The 18,750-nt window shown below is 40.5% G+C and overlaps 1 protein-coding gene across 1 annotated transcript in view; it reads right to left on the bottom strand.

The window, feature by feature from the left end:
• Positions 1 to 18,750, bottom strand: part of tafa3a (TAFA chemokine like family member 3a) — a 145,698-nt gene that overhangs the window by 47,619 nt on the left and 79,329 nt on the right. The window contains exon 2 of the mRNA XM_084745500.1: positions 12,662 to 12,774. Within this exon, the coding sequence (XP_084601626.1) occupies positions 12,662 to 12,773 (112 nt within the window). The 5' untranslated portion in view covers position 12,774. The remainder of the gene's footprint in view (positions 1 to 12,661; positions 12,775 to 18,750) is intronic.

The raw sequence follows: 18,750 nt of genomic DNA, 5'->3' as shown, positions 1-18,750 counted from the left end.
GAGGGTCAGCAGCAAAATGTATTTCAGCCACCAAAAAGTTGAAATCAGTTTACGCCGCTTTATCATGCCATAACACAGCTTTTTCTGACGGGAAACTACCACTATACAAGACAAATATCGCTCTCCACAAAATAACCAGACGCCTTTGACAAAACCGTTGGTCTACCGCTGCCTCAACCTGTTACTCTGTGTGACTTCTGTGTTTTAAAATATTAGTTTGAGTTCACTGAAGTCACACAATAACATGAACAAACTAACCGAGGCAGTGGTAGATCAGAAACTCACGAGTTCTTGGAGGTAAAATTACTGTTTTTGTCGAAGAAGTCTGATGCCTTTTGAGAGAGCAATTTACATGCTTCAATTCCCCGTCAGAAAGGCTGTATGACTGCCGGTTAATGCAGTGAAAATACTGCAAATATAATCTGATATTGATTTTTTGCATCAGGTAGTATGGATAACCTCATACAACCCCGTTTCAAAAAACACAAGCTCTGCCTTTAAGGTACAGGCAGAATACAGATAACAAGATACAGTAAGACTTTGGTTTATTAAAAGTTGTCTTGACCTTAATTCCTACAGTATAATAATATTGTATTCACAAAGATAATTACTACGATGTAGAAATACACATATATACACACACACATACACATACATATACATATATATATATATACATATATATATATATATTGAACGCTTGGCCGCCACAAGCCAGTTATGCCTGTGGTAACTTTTCTGACACCTCCTGCTTAAAACCCAAAATACATATGTATTTATATAACATTGAGGTCAGTCAAGCTATAAACAAGTTTATCCATATTATCTATACTTCTGATTTCCAGCAACATGCACATCTATAAATGGTGGTTTGATAAAAATGTATATTTATAGACCTATTTCTGTTCAGGAGGAAAAACAGAAATAGGATCACAAATTAGATTAATAAACTGTCATATACTGTTGAATACTGACAGTGAGTCAGTTGTCAAACCTTAACATCAATTAATGAGTCAAGAAAAGTGGTTTTATATATAAAAGTTGATAAATTATTAATAAGTCCAGCTTCTGACACTCCATATGGTAGTAGTATGAATGCCAATTGGACCAAACTACTGGAATTTAAAACGAAAATAAACCAAGCCTAAATTTAAATAAAGAGAACACGGTTCCAGGATTGCTCTGTCTTGTAGATCATATGTGCAGCAACAGAAGCACCGCAGCCACTGTGTTTTCTCTGCAGTGAAAAACTTCTGAAACTTTTCATGAAAGGGGCATGATGACGAGGGATTTGAGCCCATCTGACATGGCTGTGGGGAACATCAGACAAAAAAAAAGATTGTGGACCACTGATCCAAACCGGCTGACAAAATCACAATTTTTCTGTTTTATGTACTTTTTTTTCCTTTGATTTCTTTTATTTGAAACTTGCTTTGGCAATGTAAACATCTGCTTCCCATGCCAATAAAGCTCCTTTGAATTCATTTGAACTACCTCATTTGGAGGAAACTGAAGGCGAGCACATACAAATTGTTGGTAATAATCCCTCACTGAAGTCAGCGTGTGAACTGTGATGTTTACAACAGAGAGTTTGTGGAAAAATTCTACGAATCAACTTTATTTTCTATGTCAAATGATAACCTGAGGGTTTATCTAAAACCTGTCTGATCATCTGACTTCATGCTCCCTCAACTTGGTGATTCATTTGTTGTTGTAACTGTTGTAGAAAAAATAAAATACATAGATATCTAGATATGATTTTTCCTGATTTTCATTACACAGACGGCAAAAAGAACAATCTCGGGGTGAACTCTGGTTTCCTCTCAGCATGGGAATAAAACTATTGACATTCTCTCAGCACAGACACCATCCCCCTGCTCCCCTCGGCTGGCTACACAACCACACACACAGAGGATACAACCAAGGCCACACGCAGCCACTCACGGCTCATCTATACAGCTGCCATTCAGATGCGTATAGCAGAGGACGTTTGATGGTTTTCTAATCTCGGTAGCTGCCACCGGGAGATGGGGCGAGCTGACCCCTGTCATCCCCACAGTGCATCTCAAACAGCCCCACATCTCCATCTCAATCTCTCTCTCCGCTCGCTATCTCCGTCCACCATTGTGTCGTCCACCTGCTCTCCAAATGTCAGGACGGATGCTCCGCGGCCGCAATCCCGCGCGTCCCCAGGGTGGGGGTGACCTGCTCGCCGCCGCTTGGTATAATGTCATGCTACCCCTGGGCAAGGGTTCCACGCTGACCTGCTGTGTGGAGAGTGCAGCAGGCGGACGTGTGCCTCCACACAACAACAGACATTCAGATACAGCATATCGCAGGGGTCCTTATGGGCGAGTAAAACTGAAGAACACGTGCGCCGAAGTCCCTGATGAGAAATAATGAGGAAGAAAATGCACAATAGAAGGTGTGTGACAAAATCTCCAGCCAAAATATTCCTCATTTTAATTCTTTTGCCCTAATTTGTGTCTCTGAACTGACAAATGAGGCGCTAAATGACCTGTGGGGCTAATCAACCTGATGGATCCTCTATTGATCACTTCTGGTCACTTTCTTTCTCTGACAGTGACTATGTTCCTCGATTGACACTAATTATGTCAAATATATGTTTTGAGCATCACAAGATGGCGGCGTACACAATTTTGGTGTCTTCTCTAGTTCCTGGCAGGAACTGAGTTTAATTTCATTTTGTCATGTTCAACATGTTCTGGTATGACGATAAAACAACTTTCTCTGTATATTTTATCCTAACTGAATGCATCAATAAAATATATTGTTAGTTAAGGAATTTAAAAAGAAATGTTGAGTCTAATCTTTAGATTTTAGACTTGAGTGTCACCAATCAGTTGCTAAAATTATTCAAACTTCAGTCATTTTATGACCATTTATGACCATTTCCTGGCTCATTTTATATTTTATCTCTGGTATTTTCCTGGTTTTTGTTTTCATGTGTGACTTTTATTTTGGCACACAAACGAACCATTTATTGACCGATTGTGTTTGGCGCATTTCTTCATTCTCCATTTCTGTTTTTTATCTTTTAACTTCTGGTTCACACAGCCTGCCATTCTTTTCTTTTTTTTTTTTGTAATATCTTTGGGGGAGTTTTGCCCTCACTACAGTACAGCTAAAGCATGAACAAGAAATTTTTTTATTTTATTTTGTGTCGATACAATATTTAATTTTAAAACTTTTATCGGCCCGTATTGATGATGTGCTGATATTATCATGCATCCCTACTGTGATTCCTTAACAACTGAAACTAAAATTATTCACACACTGCAGCAGCCTCAGCTCCTCCGAGAAGGATTTTTTGGGAGGCTTTTTTGCCGTTATTATAGTCCAGCTGAAGAGCAGACAGGGAAGTAGTTAGAATGAGAGCAGACGATGAAGGGCCACAGGCTCAAACTGGGGCCACTGCAGAGTACATGCAGCGCGCTCGACCAGCTCAGCTACAGGGCTGCCTCAGCTGTACATTTCTCAAAGTTGGGAACACGCATCCACATTTTTGTGGCGGTCATGACACCACATCCATCACAGATTTCAGATTAAAAGGCGATCCTTGCTGCAAAGTTACATTCAGCGCATTAACTAGCTTACACTGAGCTAAACTGAAGCCCAAGTTATGCTTAATGGGCTTTTCAGACAGGAAGCGACTGATGCGCTTCATAATTCATTAAGAGTTGAACTTTCCTGAACTTTTTCCTTCGCAACGCACAACTACAATGGACGAGATTCTGGTCCTCGCTGTTTGCGAGTTTCCTGAAATCTATAATTGAGTGAGACATAAACAGGAGAGCTTTTGCATGACAGAGTTATTAAGTTATAAACATTATTCATATTCTTCACAGAAAAAAAAAAAAGAAGATGACCAGATGATTTTCTTTCATTGATTTACAATGGAATCTGATTTACCAACATGGATTAAAATATACTTTTCCCCTAACTATGTCATATTATGTATATTTATATTTCTTTGCTAATATAATTTAGAGCGCTCATTTTGTTACAATAAGTTCATGTCATGAAAAACTGCAACTAACTAAATGATTCTTCACTGTGACTCTGTTTGGATGAAGAAATGCTGTACTGACACATTTTGAATGCACATAATCATGACGTGATTTTCTAAGAAAAATGTAATAAATCAACTATGGCTGGGCAATATTGCTGAAAACTTTATCACAATAAAATGTTTCATTAAATTTCATATCGATAATTATTGATGATTTTTGATTATTTTTTTTAAAACTACAGACCAGAGAAAAAAGGTTTAATTCACTACTTTGTTTTATTAAGATACACAGGAAATAAACACTGTCATTCTGCTGACCTGTCCAATTTCCTCACCGTCTGCACTCATTTTGTCACTCCACCCTGTTCCTGTTGTTGTGTGTTGTGTGTTGAAAGTCAGTAACACAACTGTTAAAAGATGTTTGCGTGTCACTCGCAGCACACTCCATTATCAGACTGTTTATGAGCCCGGACATATTCATTATGCGGTCATTTGCATTTAATGCATTTAAGTAAAGACTTAATGAACAGTTTTCTTATTGCTGGTGTTTATTGTCGATACATGCTACTATTGTTTTATTGTCCAGGACAAAAATCAACACGATTACCGATCACCATAACGATGATAACACGACAGTGACCAGCTGATCCTGGAGCTGTGCAGTCAGACAACTGATTTAATTGGACATATAAACAGAAGTATTCAGTATAGATGAATAAATTATATTTTTTGGTAAACTTTTACAACACTTCAACAGTTTTTAGGTGTTATAAACAAATGTGAATAAAGAGAAGAGAAACAGGGCAAGTATAATACAAAGAGACTACCGTGCAATATAAAAATAAATTTGTTTTTTCAGTCACCTAGCAATTTCCCTTTTAATATTTCTTTACTGGTACACTGTGAACAAAAAATAATGATTTTCATTGTTCAAAACACAATAACTAAATCTACCCCAGAGCTATTCTGAAGTTGGACTGTCACAAATTATATTATTTTGAATTTCTAAAATAACCTAAGCCTTTAAACAATAAAAAAAAGTTCTCTGCTGCTGCTGCCTGGTTCTCATCAAAACCCATCAAGCATGAAAAGCTCTCTTCACAGGCTTTTCCCCTCCAGGCTGGCACACGGAAACAATTCTAATTTATCTAGTAAGCATATTTTAATTTACAGATGTTATTAATGTGACACATCTTAACATATCTTTTCCAAAATATAATGACACTGGAACAGTGGTGGTGGTGGGGGAGATAACATCAAGCAAAAACTTAAAAAAAGAAGTATATGTTGGATTCTGCCATTAATTTGGGCTCCAGAGAATCAGTTTGTTCATAATATGAAACACTGAAAATGAAGAGGGGAAAAAAGTCGAAGCCAATTTGCATAGAATACAGAAAAAAAATCCCCCGAAGCTTTAAAATCAGCTAGAGAATGAGCCATTAGAGTGCGTCACACAGTTTTTAGAAAGTCTCTACCATAAGCAAATATGGAAATATTCCTCTGAATTCAAATGAGAGCCAGTGCACAGTTTCATCTTATTAATAAGGCCGCTTGGCCCCTCATGTGTGTGTGAATATAGAACGGGACCTTGATTTAAACCCGGCGTAAACCTGAGCTCTGAAGTCATTTTGATTCCATTTTGTGGCACTATCCACAAGCCATGAGGCTTAATGCCTCGTATTTAAAATGTAACAGAGTTTACGACCTGTAAACGGCGCCGCTCGGAGCCTTTTTTTTTTATATATCTCAAGAAGAGGGAGCCGCTGCCACGTTGCATCACACAGCCTCGGTGGGAAATGTGTTTTTCACGCCTCTTTTCCTCTCGACAACATTTCAGCGTCCAGCCCTCGCGGACACTGACCAGCACACCACAGAGAGCTTGATTACTGCTTTTTAAATGAGACAGAGTGAGTTACTGTTTAAAAAAAATGTATCCAAGTATCTAAATAGCTGAGTAATGAGGCCCCTCATCTGACCCGGTCACATCATCAGTCTAAATCCTATCGACAGGACCAAAACAAATTGTACCGCCGCGAGGAACTTGTTATCACACTGCAGAACACTCCTCTCGCCCTTCCTCTTCTTCTCCACTCTTTCATGACTGGCTAATGAATGCAGATGGTGCTCTGGGGGATGCAGTGGTCTTATTACAGGGGTTATGCGTTCGCGCTGTGAGCTCAGCGTGCTCCAGTCAGGCTGTGGTGAAAGGTTCAATTGCTCTGGCAAAGCCCCCCACCTCAATAAACAGAGGGGCTAAAGAGGTTTGTTTATTGGGCCCACCTTGACTTGACCTCCGTAGCTCGGGGACAGGCGGCGTGATTACCTGAGTGTCAGAGCAGCCCGGGGAGAACAGGGCCACGCCGCTGCTCGTGTTGTTGCCCCCCCCTCCCTCCTCTCTCGCTTTCTCTGTCCTAATAAATCACAGGAATAAGTGCACAAACCACAAGAGCGGGACAAATGCAAAAGCAAAGAGACAGCGATGTAAGCCTGAAGATTAAACGGTTTATCCAACATGTTTGCAGTCAAACAAGAGGGATTTACGACTCTACTGTCAGTCCACAATCATCAAATATATTCAGAAAATATTGAAGTTATTGATTAGATCATCACACGGGAGGGAGGAAAGTAAACATGCGATTCCACCTCGATGATGTAGAGTTGCACTGGGGAAAAAAAAAAAAGCATAATTCATGGCCAAAAGTATGTGGACACCTGATCACTACAAGTGTGTTGTGATTTAAAGATGCGCAATATTGGATTTTTGGTAACAGCCAAATTGTTTCTGATATTTTCCAACTCCTTTTATACGATTGCTGATGCAGATATATGGACATTAGTGATGCATGGATGACAGTCACAGTGTAGTTCATCCACAGGTTGGGTGGGCCAGGTCATAAAAATTACAATTCTGATTAAGAGCAGATGGGTTGTGGGTGAGAAAGACTCACCGATAGTGTGTCACCGTTTGCGCATTTACGCACAAGGAACAGCAACACAACTTCTTTGATTATTTAACTTTGTTTCCTTTGGAGAGTCAAGCTCATAACTACAGTTTTGATGCTTAAAGGTACAATCAGTAGAATTTGTCCTAGCTGTTAGCAAATGCTGTTAGTAAATTACTGAAAGCAGCCTCTTACACACAATAAAGAAATCACCTGGAAAGCCTACAGGCACGGGTAAAGGTGCGGGTCTATACATCAGAGAAAATAATACATTCGGTTGAGTAGCGGGTGGATGCTTTATCCTCACATGCTGATTCAGACGAGGTCACAGCCTGTCCTATTTTCCCCACCTAATTGCAGAGACCATCAAGTCTCTACTACAATTAACACCTGCAGAAGAAATGTTTATTTGGGGCTGAAACAATATTTCATTTCAAAGCCTTCATCAGCGGCAACCGATGATGTGCGAATATTATCATGCATCCCTACTGCGATTCATTAACACCTGACACTAAACAACATTCATGTTGTTACAACAGCCTCCACTGCTCTGAGGAGGATTTTCCACAAGATTTTGTAGCCTGGCTGCAGGGATTTTCTCCCATTCAGCCACATCAGCATTATTGTGGCTGGCCACTGACACTGGGCGATAAAGTCTGGCCTGCAGCTGACATTCCAGTTCATCTGAAAGGTGCTGGATGGGGTTGAGGTCAGGGCTCCGTGCAGACCAAGTTCTTCAACACTCACTCTTTGCACAGGGCCATTGTCATGTTGAAACCGGAAAGAGCATTTCCCAAATGTCTCTCCTAAACCATGAAAAGCACTCCCAGGGTAAAAAACAGTATGTGGACAGGAGCGTCCACTTACTTTATAGTATATTTTACCTCATGTTTCTTGGTTGTATTCATGAGGAAAAGGGTAACAGAAGGTGCTTTTCACTGCTTTCACATTAAATATGCTGAGCATAAAACACCCTGCATCCCACATCTATATTGCACACTTACTCTAACAGGGCTGTGTACTCATACTGGAAAAGGGACAAAATGATCATATAAAGGACACTCAGAGATGTCAGTATGCTTACTAATTTCACTTCACTTCTTCACCACATACTAATTGTATACAGTATGTACTATGCATGGTTAGTCTGGATATATGTGCTTGCATACTGTTTAAATCTTTTTGCATCTTTCTTTCCTCAATTTCCTTCCTGCATGTACACTGAAAATGTCTTATTATGCATACTGACATTTCTGTTAAGTAGACTTCTCACTTTTCCAGTGTAAACAAACTAGATACTCAAAACTTCCTCCCAGTAGCCATGGTTTTATCTAATTGGCAAGCAATTTTGAAACTTTTGAAATACTGCCAAAAGAAAAAAGAAAGAAAGAAAGAAATGCAAATGAGACATGGTTCCATCAACTAGTTTCAAGTGAAAAAACGATGCCACACAAAATGTAATTTTGTCTGATATTTTGGGGTATCGGCTACATTATGTATGTAATAAAAGAAGCAGAGGTTGAGAGGCAGAAACAAAAGCAGTTGTTTACCAACCCTCTGTCACTTCAGCCATCTAACGGAGAGCAGCCTTCAGGATTTTTTTTTTCCACTTGGGCAAATTGTAGTTATTCTTTCCTGCCAGCGACATTCACAACAGCAGAAACTGTTTCTTCTTCTCACAGTGTGTTTCTATCATGCATTAAGTGCAATGACTCTTTTTCAAAAGAAAAGGCAAAAAAAAACACTCCAAACATAATAACTTTTTTCAAAATTTAGGAAGTTTTTTTTTTTTTTTTCTGTTTCCATCAGTCTTTTGTAGAGCGACACTTCAAAATGTGGTGAAATTACACTGGTGGAAACATAATCAGTATGCTCCAGCTGATATTTTATCTAATCATAGTGACAATCAACCCACAGGTGAAATTAATAACATCAACAAATGCTCTGTTGCATTAAGTGTCCCAGCAATCCATGCAAGTAAACATGTTCTTGTCCTCGTGGGAATTAGTCTCAGGCTGAAGCAGTCACAGTCACCCACTGCCTTCAACCCCTTAAGTGCGGAGTAAACACGAGCTTTTCCTGCTATGACTGCCAAAATATCTGCAACGAAAATATTTTATTGTCCCGCAATATGAGATGGAAAAGATGTTCAGAAGGAGAACTTAAAAGTGACTGTTGGCAGTGGTGAAACAGCTCTAGGAACATCTCAGAAACAAAAACAAGTAGTAAATCTTCAAACATTTAGCTTCCTGAGTAATAACTTTCCAAATTTTGCATCAGCAGCAGCTTTCCCAAGTTGCTGTTTAATTGATGTGTCAAGGACTTGTAATATTTACTTTTAGTACATTAAAGTGTATTTACTTCTTGAGTGTGTGAAGCTTGTGTGTGTATACTTAATTGTGTATCTTGTGGATTTGGGACACAGAAAAATAAGATTAAATGTGGTGCTGGCCTCCTCAGGCAGTAACAGTAACATATTACTTAGATATATACAACACACATACACTAAATATCCAGTGGTCTTCCATGTCCCATAGTCTCTCCACAGGTGAATCTGAAATGAAGCCATTAAATGATGAAATTATTCAGCAGCTGGCGAAGTTAAAAATTAGGCTGACAGCGAGTTAATTCTGCTGTCACAGCTTTTTCCTCTTCTGTCTTCGATTTGGTTTGAAACACACCTTGACAGGGCACAAGCTATGATGCATTTGGTTTCATATAATGTGCATCATCTCCCCTCGCAGTCTAGGCTGTCACAGCCCGGGATTCGATGGCCTATCAAAGCCTTTTTTGTTGGTCATGTTTTTGTTTTCAGCTAACGTGGAGCCGCCTCCCTGCAGCCACTGTGTGTTGTTTGTCCTCCAGTGGAATAAGGCTCATTATATCAATGTGTAGTCACAGTTTCTACCGATACGCTCAGGGATCAGGCCATCTCTCCATAAAGGGAAATCCTTTTGAAAGGTCCCCTGCCACACACACACACACTCACCAACACACACACACTTACTGTACTGGTTTTTCCATCTCATGCTTCACTTGCATGACTGCTAAACTGCTGAATTCCCATGTGCACAAAACACAACCCTAATGTACAATCTTTGTCTTGCTGGTGAGCAGAGAAACGAGGAGATCTCTGCTAATTATATCGCTTTCTTTTTAAAAAGTCAGTGAGGTGAACTCCGGTCGGTACATGTGACTGGCCTGAGCTGTGAAGAACTGGTTATGACACGCTGTGACTGCTGGAGCATTTTATTCAGAATGCAGCCAGTAAGAGAAGTCTGTACTGTAATCCACCTGAATCAACCTACACAGTGTATTACAGTTGCAGGATAAATTCAAATTTGTTATGATGCATCCTACAGTCTTTTATTGTGATGATTTTTTTGTTCAGCTTAAAAAAGAATGGAAATCTTTTTTTTTTTCAGGAGCTTAAAGGTCGAAGATGTATGGGGATCTATTGGCAGAACATAGCAGAAATGAAATATAATAGGGTTGTTCTGATACCAGTATCAGAAAATGCAGCATCAGATATTGGTGAGTGTGCGAGTCTATACGCCGATCCGATACCACGTAATGGATTATGCCCCAAACGGGACCCTGCTTCACCTCGCCTTGCAAAGTCTGCGTTTTTGTGGCCAGCCTCTTGTAAACAGAAAGTCACTGGAGTCTGTGTCAGGAGGAGTGATAATCTGGAGAAGTTGTGTATTTCCCAGTCCAAGTTTCTCCAGGAGTTGCTGGTATCTTGACGGAAAAAAGGCCGACGCTGGAACCAGGAGTACCTCGTACTGTAGCCTACATCATTTCTGTTATTGTTCTGCACATGCAGATGCTGTTATTTCAATCTTTATTTCCTGATTTAGTTTGTTTTTCTTGGGATCTGCAGCTAAACCAGACATGGGTTGAATCGTCTTTCTTGTGTGCTTGTGAACTGGATTCCACTGCTGTGTTTTGGGATTTTGGGAACAGTCTTAACTGAATGGACTGAACTCTGAGATTCTTTTTTGACAGCAGAATGAGCCCTTTATATCTACAGACAACGCCCGTCCTCTTCCATGGAGTCCACCATGTTGCACCACCATGTTTCTGCAGTAGCCGAGGATGGACAAATCAAACACTGATGCTGAATCTAGTCTTTTGCATTTTGTATGAGTTTTGTGGCTACCGTTGGTTATCATACATGCTTGGATGGGGAGACTGAGACAAGGTCTTTGAAATCTGCAGGCTCCCCCGCTAGAGATGCACCGATTAACCGGCCCTGACCAGTAACCTGCCGGTCAGCGTCAGACATTCAATTCTGTAAAATTTACATGCATGCACAGGATGATGGTTCACGTCAGGTGCACAGCAGCACCGACAGTAACGTCACAGCTATATTGAGCGGCGCTGCATGTCGTCACCATTGATAAGAGAAGCGACAGACTCCAAAAGCAGGATAAAGAGAAGAGAGGCAAATCCACAAAGAGACGGAGCAACTCAGCAGCTGATGATTTTGCCAAAAAACAGTAAACTTTCTAGCCCTTGAGGCTAACGTTAGCTAGCATTCTACTGCAGCTCATACACCTCCTGACTATTTGTAATAAATGCACTGAATGGCGCACTGGAGTGGTGAATCATTATGAGCACTCTTACTGCATACAACAATCAGCAATTCACTGCATGATACATCATCGCCACACACAGCACGATATTTGGTATACAATACACAGCTAACCCTGCTAACTAACAACATAAGCATGAACCACGCAGCCTACATGCAACATCTTAGACTCATATCAGACCGAAAAGGACACTTAGTGGACGCACACTGACCCTCACTCTCCAAATAATGCAGGTATAACTAAGGTTTTCACTCAACTAAAGTAACAGCTCACTTGTTGTCCTGAATCTCTTTGGAGCAAATGATAAAAGATACATGACTAATTGACATATTATGTAACCAACAGGCCTACACTTTAGGTGGGACTAAGCAAATAATATAAAACTTAGGCAAAACACACAAGGAGATATGAAATCTTCTTCACATATAATTCAATCTTCTATTAAAGAAAAGTTCCAAAAGTGTTTGTGTATGGTGTCAATTATTCTTAGGAAGAAAGAAAACTGGAATCAACAGGCCTGACTTAAAAGAATTGGAAATTGGAACTGGCCAAGAAAATTGCAATCAGTGCATCTTTACTTACCACTAGATGCGACTAAATCCTACACACAGCTCTGTTAAAATACTGTGTCTTTCACAGGTTGATTTAGTAAAACTCTCTCTTAAAAGCAGTGAACACAGACAAAACGACGGTTTGTTGGTTTAAATAGAGTACCTGGAAAAATCATAAATATATATATATACACAGGGACAAACAAAGATGGTGTGTCTTCTCTCAGCCATGGCCAGTAAAGCCTTTTAGCAGGGCACTTAAAGATTAATGCCAGTGCGCTGTATGTATTTGTTTGCTTTTCTTCTGAATGCCATTAATGCCCATTAAATATCTATCCTCCCGCTGTAGTTTACACAGTCTGATGTTGCTGCCCTCTTGGAAGCCAAGTTTTCTCTGTAAGTCTTTTTTGATTCATTGTAATGGAAAAAAAACAAGTACTGTAATCCTCAGCTGTGGATGAGCCAGTAGTAGCAGACTTTGCTTGTTCTGGGCACGATGCCCTGGAAAAACAACAAGTATCACATGCAGCGTTGTACCTATGTGGCTTCTGTGTGACGATGCGCTGGTCAGTTGTCCCCAGAGAGACACCATACACACGGTCAGCAGCAGCGCCCTTCTGCACATGCTCTGTAGGTCTCTCTCCCGCATTCTGGAAAAAAAATAAAAAAGAAGACAAAACATCATCAGCGGTCAGCCATATTTGCATCACATGGACACTCAGATGTGGAGGCTGGTTTGCTTTGGGCTCAGGCCAACAAGCTCCCAAAGCTTTGGCTTGGCAGTCAGAGGTGGTCAATTAGACTAACTCCTGAAATCACAAAGCTCGGATCTACAGAGCTTTAACTGGACGCCTTTGCTGTGTTAAGGATAAGCCTGCTGAGAACCACACGCAACAGGGTTTCCTAATGTGGCCACGTGCTGCCAGGAAATTTGAATAAGTACCATAACTGCATGTCAGCAACACAAAATCACAGCGATAAGAGGATTCACTCACAGCAGTGAAGTATATCAGAAGAATGATTTGCAGACAGGAGTTTAGCAACCGAGCTAACAAACTTGCCAGCTCTAAGTTAGCTTCTGAGTTTCCCGACAAGCTTGCTAGCTGTAAGTTAGCGAGCTGGTTATTTGTCTTTTGGTTCCTCCTGAGAATGGAGGCTGCACAGACATTTTGACTTGCCAGAGCAGGAAAAGCACAGGTAGACTTAATAACAGTGATTACAGTAAGTGTCCCAGTAACAGTGACAGTGAATCACAGTGCACAATAGACAGACCTACCCTAAGTGGAACAATCATTAACACACCTGTGAGTTTTCTGGTATGACATGTCAAAATGTCTGCAGTGCAACTAGTCCAGAGACAACGAGAATAGAAAGAAGCTTGAGGATGTATTGTCACTGAAAAGAAATAGCATGTTCCTGGCTGGCTACCATGTTAATGCCACCAGCTACAGTAGAACAACAACTGGTATGTGGATTTGGCTATTTTTGTCATATTATTTTGCCAATTTAATTGTCCGCACAGTGAGAGCCGATGCACTTTCAATCAGCTGCACAGCACACACCCACTCAGCTGGACGACAAGTGCACTGAGCTGGAGGAGGAGGAGGAGTGAGCGGTTAACAGCCTGTAGAGCCAGACTATTTTCACATCTAACATGGTGAGTAAAGGGTTTATTTTAACCAAACCAGGTTTAGTGATTGTTGGAAGAGTGGAAAGTTTAACAAAGACAGTTTGGGTGAGTTTTACTATTGCTGTTGAGTTTAGGTGCAGCGTGTTTTTCAGTGAGTTAACAAGGCAATTAAACTTGTCTTAGTTCAGTAAAAGGGATAAACTTAGATCAGAAGGTGTACAGTTACATAGTTGAGGGGTCACTTACAACATCTGACTTCTTTCTTTCAATAAATCATGTTTATTATCGTGTAACAATATGGTACGTCTCTAAGCAACTGAAAGAAATGCAAAAAGTGTTGCAGCTGTCCCCAGCCTCCCCTATCACAGTAATACTATTATGGGACAGTTTCATAGTAAGACCATTGTGGCAGTGTGGATAAAAGCCCAACGTTCAGACCCATTTAATCAATATAAGTATATTTTCAGGAGTGGTTTTGTGGCTTCCTTGCATGCGATTTGTTTGAGCAGCGTGAGACGGAGCTTGAAAGCAGGTGTCTCGTGCCAAAAGTATGAGAGTTGGCAACTCTGTATAAACACACTGCAATTTATAATACCAATTTAGAAGTGGAGACAGCTAGAACAAATGAAGTGTGTTTACGCTCTCTGTCTCCTTCTCTCCCACTTGCTGTCATCCTGCTACCTGGGAGGTGAGTAATGCTGTTTGTGTGGTCTGTCTTAATGTGCTCAGCTCAGTAATCTTCATGTACTTTCGGAGGGCTGTTGTCCAGTAATGCTCTCCATCTCCATCTGAGAGGCCTGTGGAGAGCAGAACAAGCAATGCAATCAGCAGCTCATCTTACTGCCAACAGCACTGGATTCCTCTCTCGTGAGAAAACAGCCGCAAATCACAGCTCCGCTTTGAACTCTGTTCCAGTGCAGCCACTCAAATTAGTAAAATGCTTGGTTTCATGCAAAGAGATCAACTCTTGCTTATCTGGCAGCAGCTCACGTATGAGGGAGATGTTTTGCTGCGAGTGCCTTTGTACTGGCAGCCAGCGCTGGGTGAGATCTTAACGCGAGGCTCTAATTCTGTACAGTATCAGACAGTTGATGCAATCAGGGTGAGACAAACATAGACACAGTGTTTGTACCATCAGCAACAGATTTATAAAGGGACCGTTTTACGTTTACGCTCATTTCCATCTGGTCAGGTGTTGAAGCCAAATGATTCAGCTCTGAGCAAACAGGTTGGAGCCTGGATTGACATGAGGTGAGAAAAAACAAGCAGCAGCCCTAAAAACCGACTGTGATAGGCTGAGACGCAGCAGCTTTTTCAATATAGCCGGCAGGTGTTGCCCTGTAGGACCGCCCATAACATGACCAAGTATAAAAATCATCCATCCTTCACATTTCATGTGAGAGGGAAGTCGAGCTGCACAATTCTTGCTAAAATGTGAATCAAAATTTTTCCCCCTTAGAACTGAGAACGATTCTTCAAAATCATTTATTGCAGTCTCAAGTAAAAAAAACGAGTCTGAGATGCTTTTGTAAACTACCCAGAGTCTCAGGTCTCAACTTGTTCCGACGCAAATCAGTCAACATGTGAACGCATCGTGAGGTGAACGCGTAGGGAAAAGAAGCAAGTGAAATGTCGTCATTTAGAAATCACATTGCGCAGCCCTAGTGGGAAGTGATAGCTTCTAGCCCAGATAGCGATAAAACCAGGTAGATAAGAAATGAGCTGCTGCAAGATCTTTACTTAAATTACTTGTACCTGTCTCCCTGATCAAAACCAGGTAATCTCAAGCCCTGGTTAGCCCTGCTCGGCCAGTTGGTCAATCCACACCTGAAACTGGCCATGACATACGCAACAACCCCCAAGGTGCAATCTAAGATCAATTAATATCCTCTGATCAATCAATATCATTTGAAAAATGGCACATTTTGAAATCTTGAGACAATTATGCTATGTAAGTAATTTCAAATAGGGACATCACCCAAGAACATCAGTGCAGGCGGGTCATATGATATAAAGGACTTAAAGGATAACTTTAGAAGAACTGTAGCAATGTGTCAACAAAACAAGGATATCGAGAAAACATGGATGTAAACAATGCACGTTTCAGATTCTTCAAAGAATCAGCTCAATGTTAAAAGATTTACGAGGAAGGAAATGCAACAAATGTACGAGGCCTCAAGAATAAATATACATTTTGGTGAAACGGTGACTGTAACATAATCGTATACTTACATAAAACAAAACCACCACAAGGTGCTTTTGATGAACTTAAACAACTTCACACTGGCTTCAACACTTTGTTGTTGCCTACAGACACTGTTTGAATTTGTCCAGCCTCTGTTACATTACAGCTCGGATCCACACTGCAGCACCCAGGCTAACTGAAGTGGTCCACTTGATGTTTTTGTCCGCTCATTTGGGACTAACTGGTTAAATTAACTCCCACAGAGTTAGAAAACTAATTTTCACCCGTGCTCCCAGTGGTTTCGCACAACACCAACACACGCCGCCTCCAACACCCGACCAGATGATGACCAGATAATGACCAGATGTTTCAAATACAAAAATACAGTAGTTATAATGAGACTGGCTCGATTGTTCCACCTCAGTTTCTGCTTATTACTTTTAATTTCTCTACCTCTTGTTTATCTTACAACATAAATACAAGACCATCAGTCAATATTTCAGCTTCTGTTCACAATCTTATTTTTATTTATTTGCCGTTATTGATAACAAGAAATGGAGAAAACTAATAAATCTACTCTGAGGTCTGAACTGCAGAAATAATTGGAGTTTGAGTGCTTGCTGCTGTGCTTGTTGAAAATGAAATGTCTGAGTGTTTGTAGATTTTGGGGTAGGACAGCATACCAAACAAGATTTAAATCTACTTTAGCAGCTAATATTACAACCTCCACCTTGTGTCTGGTAGTGTTCAGGTGGCCTGTTGGAGTTGGTTAACAGGAAAATTATTCCACCTGATGGATGTGGCACTGAGAGCAGGTGGCTCATCATAAAATGACCTGATCAGGGTAAACCTATTTCGTGATGGGTTAGGGCTGATTTTTACATGCTGGAGGCACACACACACACATTTAGTGTGTAGCTCAGTTTGGATATGATGCTATTTTAATTGGTTTGTCCACAGCAGGCCCACACATTTCCTCCAACCTGTGCACATTTTGTATCCTCTCATAAATTAATTTGGCGGATATTTTATGGCACAGTTACACTCCGTCCAACTGTGCAGGTCTGAGCGTACATTTGATGATTGGCTTTTACATAAGAGGACATCATCTAACCACACAGAATACGTGACTCATCTTGTTTTTAAGAGCGAAATTGGAGCCACTTGACTTTTCGATGTCCATTTTTAGTCGGTGGCATCTTTGTTTGAAAGGGAATACAATCCACCACTTTGATGAAGGCTGAAATATCTCAACATCTACAGGATGCATTAGAATAAAATTTTGTACAGATATTCATGGTACCCATTGTCATCTTCATTCAGACTTGAAAGAAACTAAATAAGGGTTTATTTAATTAAGGGTTTATTTTGTCAAAATAGGAGTTAGTGAGTGTTGGAACAGTGGAAAAACGAGCTGAGATGTTTTTTGGTGAGTTTTATTTTGTTTCTGTTAAGTTTGAATGAAGATGGCGACCTTAGCTCAAATGACATAAGCCAAACCCATTCATGTCCCCATCAGGATGAGCTGTAATCATTTTGGTGATCCTTAACTTTTAGTACCATCGTCAGGCCAAAATCTTAATTTGTCCAGTACTTTGGCTAACATGCTTAGAGCCGAGATTAAATTCTAACCCTTTAGACTACATCCCTGATCATTCTGTGCACCCATCTAACAACATATGCAAAAAGAAATTACATTTCTGTATTCTTATATCAAAATCCAGTCATGGTTTCATTCTGTAAACAAAATAATGAGTGTGATTACATTTGGTTGAACTGAGCAGTTTCAGCCAATAATATCATGACATGCACCCATCAATCAATTTTCAACTTTTACCAGCACAGAGCAAGGATTTATTAGTTAGAGAGCTTCGTTAAGAGCTAAGTTAACCCGGTTTAGACCTAAGAGAGGGATCTACCTGCCTATCCTGTTGGACTCTGAAATATGTCATCATACGGGAGCTAAATATTGTCCAAATGCTGTTTAATTAAAACTTTAATCAAGATGATGAACATGAAAAACATTTTACTTGGTATCCACATGTTAGCATCGTCATCATGAGCCTGTCAACATGCTGAAATTAGCATCTAACTCAAAGAACTGCTGTGCCAAAGAACAGCCTCACAGAGCCTCTAGCATGGCTGTAGACTGTTGGTCTTGTTTAACTTTATCCACTTTGTTATCACAGGAAAAACAGTGGATGCTAAATAGATATTGTATCTTGCATGCTATTGGCAACTTTTGTGTTGCATAGCAACCACAGCAACATCGCACCCTTTGTACCCTTTGATCTCCTGCTCTTTCTGTTGTTTTTGACACTCACAGATTCTCATCGTGAAAAAAGTCTCCTCCTCTCTAATTATAGCCTAACAGATAGACATAATCGACACATAAACGTGCACACACACACACACACACACACACACACGCTCGCACACACAATCTTTCGCACAACAAACTTCCCCCAGAGCACCTATTGCCTTGTAGCAGCAGTGAGTAAATGGGACTACTAAGACAGAGGAGTGTGTTTACAGCTGATACATGACACAGAGTGGACGAGCTCGAGGTGGCTGCGGTGGTTGGAGGGCAAAACAAAACCCATGTTGCTGTTTATGCTAGGCGTTTTTGTTTACCTCTTCTCTAAATTTGACACGGGGCTGGTTGTGTACCAGCAGTCATGCCTCAGGCCAAGCCTTCCCTCAGTTACATAAACAGCTATTACTCTGACAGAGGAAACATGGAGTCTGTTGAAATGTGGCAAATCAGTGCAGTTACAGTCAAATCTTAAATTAAGACCCTGTGGTAAAACT

Source organism: Lutjanus erythropterus, chromosome 2, assembly GCF_056507025.1.
Source record: "Lutjanus erythropterus isolate fLutEry1 chromosome 2, fLutEry1.hap2, whole genome shotgun sequence".
NCBI classification, from domain to species: domain Eukaryota; kingdom Metazoa; phylum Chordata; class Actinopteri; order Lutjaniformes; family Lutjanidae; genus Lutjanus; species Lutjanus erythropterus.
The sequence above is the reverse complement of the archived record's forward strand: the minus strand, read 5'-3'. Positions and strand labels throughout refer to the sequence as shown.